Source organism: Eutrigla gurnardus (genome assembly GCF_963514095.1).
Source record: "Eutrigla gurnardus genome assembly, chromosome: 3".
Taxonomy (NCBI): Eukaryota; Metazoa; Chordata; class Actinopteri; order Perciformes; family Triglidae; genus Eutrigla; species Eutrigla gurnardus.
This window is the reverse complement of record NC_139917.1, coordinates 17531070-17540003: the sequence shown is the minus strand read 5'-3', so window position 1 is coordinate 17540003 and position 8934 is coordinate 17531070. Positions and strand designations below refer to the sequence as shown.

The 8934-nt window shown below is 42.4% G+C and overlaps 1 protein-coding gene across 1 annotated transcript in view; it reads right to left on the bottom strand.

Annotated features, from left to right (window-relative positions):
- Nucleotides 1–8934, bottom strand: part of mycbpap (mycbp associated protein) — a gene marked incomplete at its 3' end in the record, with an annotated part of 28374 nt that overhangs the window by 98 nt on the left and 19342 nt on the right. Inside the window, exons 7-18 of the mRNA XM_084006577.1 lie at nucleotides 8746–8896; nucleotides 8326–8444; nucleotides 6230–6342; nucleotides 5508–5613; nucleotides 4029–4227; nucleotides 3706–3893; nucleotides 3448–3594; nucleotides 2708–2803; nucleotides 2396–2520; nucleotides 2118–2245; nucleotides 1922–2043; nucleotides 414–581 (exon numbers count right to left, since the gene is read on the bottom strand). Coding sequence (XP_083862703.1) covers nucleotides 414–581; nucleotides 1922–2043; nucleotides 2118–2245; nucleotides 2396–2520; nucleotides 2708–2803; nucleotides 3448–3594; nucleotides 3706–3893; nucleotides 4029–4227; nucleotides 5508–5613; nucleotides 6230–6342; nucleotides 8326–8444; nucleotides 8746–8896 — 1662 coding nt within the window. The remainder of the gene's footprint in view (nucleotides 1–413; nucleotides 582–1921; nucleotides 2044–2117; nucleotides 2246–2395; nucleotides 2521–2707; nucleotides 2804–3447; nucleotides 3595–3705; nucleotides 3894–4028; nucleotides 4228–5507; nucleotides 5614–6229; nucleotides 6343–8325; nucleotides 8445–8745; nucleotides 8897–8934) is intronic.

The window sequence follows — 8934 nt, the reverse complement described above, 5'->3', positions numbered from 1 at the left end:
CATATGGCTGTAGAACACCTGTGATTGAGTGTTGCACTTGAATTTACAACGGATTCTATATTTTAAAGTGTGTGGTCAAAATTAAAGAAGCAGAGGCTTTTTATTATGGCTTCAAGCTTCACAACAGATGCTACATTTATGCAACCAGATAGTGTATTTCATTAGACACTCCCCTCCTAAATGTCCACTTCGTTCAAACCCCTCCAGTTTGTAATGCAAGTATTATTTTTTCTTTTTAATCCAAGTCTCAAGCCTGATCTGAGATAAGATTGATGTCATAATCAGGGTTATCAGAGTAAAAAACTCCTCAAGCAGAAATGATCCAACTGTTGTCAGAGGCTGAGTATTCCTCAGAACGAGCACGCCGAACTGTGAAAACATGAAAACGGTGAGACACGGACACAGATACTTGCCTTTTTGGACAGGAGCCTTGTGTAACGGTCCATCACCTCCGGCTTTACATGGTGGTCATCAGGAGGTTGTTGACTGGTGTCGTCTGGAGGAGCATCACTCAGCAAAGGTGATTTCTTCCCTGGTTTCTTCCTCACTCCCTTGCTTCTTTGCCCCTTCTCTCCGATGTCCTGTACACATGATGGACAGGTAGAAGACAGAAATACAGTAAGTTACTGATGACTTTCACTGAGCACCCAGGAGAGTTGAATTTCCACAAGTTGCTGGTATGCATTCTACGTCATCAAAAACTACCTCCCACATATTCTATGATACTGGAGGTTGTGTGCTTTTTGAGGTGAGGTACAGCTGCGGCTGTGTGTGCACCACAGATGGCTTGGACTGCTTTGGGTTTTATTAATTCACACCCTGGGCGTACAGTTGGAGAGCAGGTGCACATTTTCACACAGTGTCCTGTTACCATGGTTCCTTGTGAGTAATCGGCTGTACCTTACCTATGACTCACTCAACCATCACGCAGAGGAGAAAGCCACTCAACAAAATACACTTGTCTATTTCTAAATGTAATATTACTTTATTTTCTGGGGCCTTTGATGGCTGACAACGGAGTCATGAAGCATTAAGCAGAGAGATGGCGTCGTGGCAGATTCATACCCGGAGCATAGTTTATATGATGACCGGCTGAGCCACCAGGACGCGGCATCTCGTCTGTATTCAAACAAGACAGTCAGCATCCTCATTAAGGCTTTCAGTCACAGGAAAAGTTGCTGAAATTCAGATTGGTGGACTGGAGCGTGGGTGTGGTGAGGACGGGTGCAGGAAAACAATCATCTACATTAAAATGGATGGGAGCTGAGTGAGCGCTTTTGCTCGTTATCTCACCCGACCAGTCACACTGCAGAAACATGAAGGGCCATGACCAGATTCTATTGCTAAGCTACTATAATGACTTCTCTTGGGGGACAAAACACTGCACGGACAGCATTAGCTTCCTATGGTTAGTGAGTGGGTGGACTGAATGTGCAGTGGCTGTTCAACCACTACGTATCACATGGTTGGCGATGCACACACACACACACAAACACAGTGGGACACACATTTGCGTACATACAGAGAAGTAAATTAGTCAAACACGGTTGTATTTGGTGGCACAGGTGCTCTTCCTATGAATTAAACCATCCCTTTAGTGTTATGGAGAGGACACCAACATACACACAAACATATAACGCATTTTCTTTTCTCCCAAAAATAGCCAACAGAACATAATATTGTATGCTTTACTGAGAACCGGGCAGTAGGGGGATTGTGTGGAGGCAGATGAATGGCAGATGAATGAATGTTAAACTGGCAGCTCATTTGAAGTAGTGCAGGGGGTCACTACTGTGCTAAAAGTCAAATGAAGATGTGTCTTTATACTTAATTCATGCTCATAATTAAAACACATCTGAGCATTTTATAGTTGCCCATCTCTTTACTGACAAAGGTGAGTCAGCTACACAAACACAGATACCTTTTCTCTGCACACCGCCACTGCTTTTTTGGTTGCAGATCTGGACCTCGCTCCATTCCTCTCCTCTTCAGCAGCCGCTCCTCCCGTTTTCTCACTCTTCTCATCCGTTTGATCAGCCGTATCTGCGAGGTAATAATACAACAGTAAGCAGCACGAATCATCACCAATCTACCTGGTTGAAAAGTCTGAGTCTCACCAGCGTCAGAGTTTGGGGATTCCTCCTTTTTATCGATCCACGTGTCTCTCTCTGGAAGGCCAAGCAGGTTGCTGAGACGCATGGCCTCATCAGCCATTGTGTCAAGCAGTTTCCCCCACAGCTGCCGCCTGCAGGGGGCACCACACACTACCATAAAATGTAGGTCCTGGGACACCATGATGCATCGATAGTGCATGTCTGCTTTTTGTGTGTGTGTGTGTGAACCAGGATGCAATGCTTGAGATGCTACATGATCTACATGTGTGTTTATGGCTCACCCTATAGTTGCTGCTGTTAGCTTGTGGTGTTGCAGTTGAGGAGGTTCGTAAAGCTTCATAAGCAAGGAGTTGAGCTGGGCCAGGCTTGTTTCTTGAGACTCTTCCTCGGGCAGAGACAGCACAACCTAAAGTAGAGAACAGATGAATGGACGAATATGTTTTGTCTTTAATGTATCATCGTAGTATACAGAAGTGCATTCAGAGATGCCTGTGAGACTATAACCTTGGATCTGGGTACATTTACTACTATATGAATGTGTTTTGTAGTCGCCAAGTGTTATTATGCACCATAACATCACTTAATGACTTTACCTGTTGAAGTGTATTGACAGACAGGTCCCAAGCGTGGTCCACATGCACATGCCACAGACTCTTAAGGTCCTCCACTGGCTGATGGTGGTACTGCAACTAAAACATTGTATAGAGCAGTCGTAGAGAAATGATTGTCACGCTACATGATGATAATACTCAGTAATAATTATCCTTCTCTAACAAGTCATCCATGTTCTATATTCACAAGACCAATCTAATCAGCCTCCAAATTAACCCAGTTAAAAACCAGGTATCTATTACACTGCCATGGCAACAGAACCTCTGTGCAGAGGTAACATTGACTTGTTTATGATATTAGAAGTTATTATCTATTATTAGTTGATGAGCTAGCAAGAATTATGATGGCTATAATATAATTGTGGACTAACATAAAATCCAGGTTGGGAAGGGGCGGCTATTATGAGTTGATCACCCCCTCGCCTACAGCCAGTGAAATGTCAAAAAGACCACTAGAAATGGGCCAATTAACGGACTACCATCTCACACTGAATGAGGTGGTGTGACTAAGACAGACCGAACCAAAATACTCTGTACAAAGAAACATGTCTGATACATCAGTGATACATGAAATTGGGCCCACCTGATGTGTGATTAGCAATGTGTCTCAGACTATATGACACACAAATATACATGTTGTAGGATCATTCTCTGTGGGCAGGGCTGAAGTCATAAGAAGAGTACAAAAAAATAATCTCCACCGATCACTAAGGAGTGCAAACCTTGGGGTTTTGGGCTAAAAACTCTTGCTCCTGAGTGATGTAGAGTTCTGCAGGAGAGCTGGGTCTGTCTGGGGTGTGGATCCCCGACAGCACCTCATCCACAATCGACCGACACATTTTCACCTTCACTTGCTCTTCCAGCTTTGTCTGCTTGTGCGCACATAACAGAAACAGACAAAAAAAAGATATTGGTTTCTGGTCTTGGAAGTCTTAATGCCATCCCTCCATGCATCTTTCTGTCTCACTTTCTGACATCACCTGTATGAAAAGCCTTTGGTCTGCAGTCTTGTCCCGGTACAGAGCTACTCCCCTCAATGTGACCTGCATGGACGCTCCTTGCAGCAGCACAGGGTGGGTGTTGAGCTGCCACAGTTGAGTTTTAATGCCATGCACTTTTGACTTAAACATGAACTCAACCTGCTGGGTGTCACCTGGTTTGATCACACCTGGATCAGAGGGGAAGCAAAATCAAAAGCAGGAAGGCATGTTAAATACTGGTTCAAAGACAGGGCTGACACATAGACAAACAGCGTATGAGGTAGGGTTAGAGTTAGGCAGCAGGTGGTAACATTTGTGTGTACCAGAGGAGGAGTTGAAGTAGAAGTGCTGACTCTTTGTTCGTGATTGCATGCGCAGGTTAGGAAAGTTGCTTTGCAGGGGAATCTGCTGCCAGCTGTAGAAGATGACTGTGATGCCTTCATTGTGCAGCTCCAGCTGGGATGAAGCAATGTCTCCAGTCAGGGCCTTAAAGAAGATCCTGGCACTGATTCCTACTTCTCCCTGATCAATGAGTGTTGGAGAGTGAGAAGGTGACGCGAATCAAAGCAAGACAGTTCAAAAGCAGGAAAGCAAAATAAAACATCACACAGCCACACGTCTTCAGATGTGTGTGAAGTCTGCATGCTGAAGATGGACCAGAAGAACGTTTTGTATATATATTTCATGAGACAGATGCGTAAGAGAGGGACACATCGATCAAATCAAACAAAATCTTGAACACCGTCTCTTGCAAAAGTACATATATTTGCACAGTACATATGACGTATATAACGTTTCTGTGCTCGACCCACATCCTGCAAATTATTTCTGATAATGAGAAGCCATCTTAAATTGCAATCACACATTTATACCTCATGTGCAATAGGAAGGCATATATATTAAACATCAATTTACTCGATGGCAATCACCGATATCATCACAAAATGCCAATAGCCAAACAAGTCATCAATGTAAAGATATGTGAAATAACAATCATTAAATTTGCCTCTGTGCTATCAAGACCACTTGCATTAAATTAAGTAAAATGCAAAACAATTTCTTGTTTTAATTATTTGGCAGATGATGTGTCTCTGTAAACTCTCAACATCACAAGCTTCTATACTAAAATACCCCATGAAGGTGGTTTGGAGGCCTTGAGCTTCTCTTAACAAGCGATAGCAGCACCTCTAACCCTACTAACCAACTTATCATCAATTTAGCTTAATTTGTTATGAAATACAAGTATTAAGCTTTGATTTCAGTTTTATTTTTATACTGTTCAACAGGTGGGCTGGCTGGCACTCTCTGGGAGCATTTCCTCCGAGCGACGGGCTCTAGTTGGGCTCAGAAAGTGACAGTGACTCACAGCTCCGGTTGGGTTAGCCCCCAGGCTAGGACTTTGCAGTTTCCCTCGGCTGTGAACCTCTCTCCCACTTGGCGCTTGCAGAATCTATTTATAGGTACCTACTTTATTTTATGCATGTGACCTCGATAAGGTATGATTATTTTTATTTAACATGTTGTCATTTTGTGAGGCCTGCTGTATTCATTGTCGAGGTTTCTATTCATTTATTGATGGTGATTTTTCCATTTACAACGTACACGTGTCATAAGGATTCATCTACGATATTGTGGAACGTATCATTTTGTGAATTCAATTGAGCCTTCAGGGCTTTTAGCATTAATTTGATATCTTTTTGGGGCACATTTGTGATTGTTACCATACAAAGGGTTTTCTAGCTCCTTATATGTTATTGGTGATTGCAGTAGAGTCTATGTTTTGAATGTATGCCGTTCTGTACCTGTTTAGTGGTAGAGTTTCCAGTCCAGCTAGCAAGCTGACCACAAAACCTCAAAGCAGGAATGAGGCGAGCATCTGACTGAATATCCTCCTGTGCCAGCGGATCACTGTGGAAGACAAGGAGACAGCAGTACCAGCAGTGGTACCATTAGTTAGACCATTAGTGAATGAGTCAGTATGAGTTATTAGCTGTGACCCGGTTCAGGGTTGGATCTTTTGAAGGACACAGTGTGCAAGCTGGAAACCAGCTATTGGATGCTATGATGCACTTAAGTGTTTCTTATACAGGCTGTAATTTTCAAGCTTAGCATCAGGAAGCTGCCCTTAAATGGTTAAAGACCAGTCGTAAATAGACGACGTGAATATGTATTACTGGGATATTGGGATATTTAACTCCAATATTATTGGTTTGTCCCACATAAATGGAAAATACATATGTTTTTTTTCTGTATTTGTCAATATTCTGTATGTATATTCTGTATATTTTATTATCTAGCCTGTAATAATCTAACCTGTTACAGTTTAAATTACATATTTGGCAGTGATTGAGCAAATACCGTAAATTTAACATGACTTAATGAATGGACTATTGAATGAATGAAATGAAAGTTGTTTCGTAGTGTCTTTGAAATGGGGCAACATTTCTGGCCAGACATATTCAGCCGAGAAAAAGTTGGACATTAGTTAGGAAGCGTGATAAATATCTAGTAAAGCACAGCTTACGGGTTCTCCTTCATCTTCTTGTGCTCCTCTTCTTCCTTCTCCACTAGGGGTCTACACACTGTGACTAAAGTGAATGGCTTATCAGAGCCAATGACCTCCAGTCCACTGATATCCTGTAATTAAAGTGACACAGAGTGACGGTTGTGAAGTCAGCGTTGTGTGCCAATTCAACATTCTGATTCCTGTTATTGTAAAGTAATACCCTAAGTCCTTTTCAGGGTATGTACGTCTTGTCCTCTCACATCTAGAAAGTGCAGTGAGAGAGGACAAAATGAAATGTCCACTGAAACCTTTAATATGACAGGATGAGGTCACAATGTGTTCATCAACGTGCGTAGACACGATGCTTCAACCTCGTCCAACTCAATACAAACGCTTTATCTCCCCTCCCCTAACAATATTACACATCTGTATGCTGTCATGAATGTAGCTCTGCCACTACATTATGTGACAGGAAGAGTGAAATAAACAAAGAAAATGTAATCTTTTGTTCGCCCCCTCCTGCTGAAGTTCACACTTCAACTACTTTCTTTCCTTCTTCGCCTCCTGCGTACCTTCCTCTTGCTTCTTTTCTCGCTCAAAAACCTCTCCTAGTCCTCTCCTAACCCATCATCACGCTCTCCCTTTACACGTATGTCACAATGCCATGGACAAGTCAGGTGCTGACAGGACGATCTGTTACTGTCTCTGTGTTTGCAAAGAGGTACTTCAGGCCCCAAATTAGCTCCGTACGACATTAGCACGACACGTTTTTTTTTCTCTTGTGTTATAGGCACAGACGTGTGTGTGTGTGTGTGTCACAGTGACATTGTGGGGACTCTTTTGGGGGGTCAAAATGGATAATTTTACGCATCACCATTATGTAAATCAGTACATTTTAGGGTGAAGAATTGGTTAGGGTGTGTGTGTGTGTGTGTGTGTGTGCACATGCATGTGTGTGAAAGAGAGAGCACGATATAGCTGTGAAGAAGAAAGACAAAAGAATATATATAAATATATTTCTTAAGGTTTATCCAAATATATATATATATATATATATTTGGATAAACCTTAATAAACCTCAGTATCATCACCTGCTACTGAGTGCTCATTGAATTGAATGGGAACTGGCTTTGCAATGGCTGTGCTCCTCTATGACTGGACACGCTCCACGTCTCATAACTATAATTTATGTAAACATGAGTTTGTGGAAAGTCTCCAGTGGCTTATCAATTTCATTAAGCATGTGTGTACTGAATGTACATTTCATAGGGAATAAAATATACCGTCACATACTGGCACAACCCTATGTGAACAGTTTACGTGCATGCGTTTATGCCCGTGTACCTGCATGTGAATGGTCATTCATCCTTACCATTGTCCCTGTTCCTTGTACAGAAACGCAGCGTGCCCAGAGCTGAATAACCACAGGCTGTTTGTGATGACACAGAGTGGCATGAGCAGCATGCAGCTCCAGCAACTACAGACAGAGTGTCCTGTGGGTGTGAGCAGCTTCAAAGAGCTGCGTGGATGTACAAGCAGTGGTCCAATAATGTAGCTGTTTGTGTTCAAGCCAAAGATACACACTCTCGATCTGTGCTGAGTAGTATTACACGTATATTGTTGTGTGATATACTGTATCTGAAGAATATGAGATATGGATGGTGACTTGGAGGCTTCATACAGATCCAACAGCACTGCATCAGACACTCATTATCTTTCACATACTTATACGTTTACTTAGACCCCACATAGCTGACTTTTGATCTATATGGGATTAAACGTTTTTCTGATGAGGGTAGATTGATAGACATATTATATTTGAAGAATAAAACAGAAAGGTATCTCAGCTGGACCCAAACATACATGATCAGTTGCAGTTTTGTTCTGTGATTTCTTATATATTATCGACCAACATATATGCTGAAACTGATCTACTGATCTTAGTCTATGTATTGATCTAGCTCTAATTAAAAACGTTTTCAACCAGTCACATTTTTTTTAACTCATTAGGAAATGCCACGGGGAGATTTGCCTATAACAAATGTTAAACAGGACTTCTAAACACTAAATGCTAAAAAGTAGCATTTAGTGTTGTAGGATGGATGTTGTGTTACCGGCTGTTGGATGGGAATGCCGCCTAGATCCTCTGCAAGCTTTTGGTACTGGTGCTGCCGGTATGAACTCTGGTTCCAAGTCCGAGAGGCTGGGCGCTGAGTCTCAGCACAAATTATTCCTAGAGGATGAAACATGCCCCACATACTCTCAGTTTAGAGCTCTTTCTTGACTATTGTCTTTTGATTGTGTTGTGAAGATGTTTAGGGGATGGCTATCAATGGAATTGCTATTAATGTCAACTGTGGTAATCAAAGATTTGTCATTGGAGGGGGAAGTGGACTGCTTAACTGTCATTTCAGACAGCAATTCATTTAATTTGGGACACCACTGGGTTTCAGGTGAATGCACGATCAGAAAAAACTGTTTCGAGATCAATGCTGAGGGGGGAATTGGGACACAGTGTAGGTGTCTATTTCTACCTGATTCCTGGCGTATGCTGCTAGGTTGTCCTATGTGTGTGACAGGCTTCCATCTGCCCTGCTCTGTCGCAGTCAGAGTGGCTGTGATGCCACTCATGTCATCTCCATAACGCTGAGGGAGACTCCAAAACGTACTGCCCACGCGGTAACCCTAAAACGTAGAAGTAAAGACACATATGAATGTAGAAG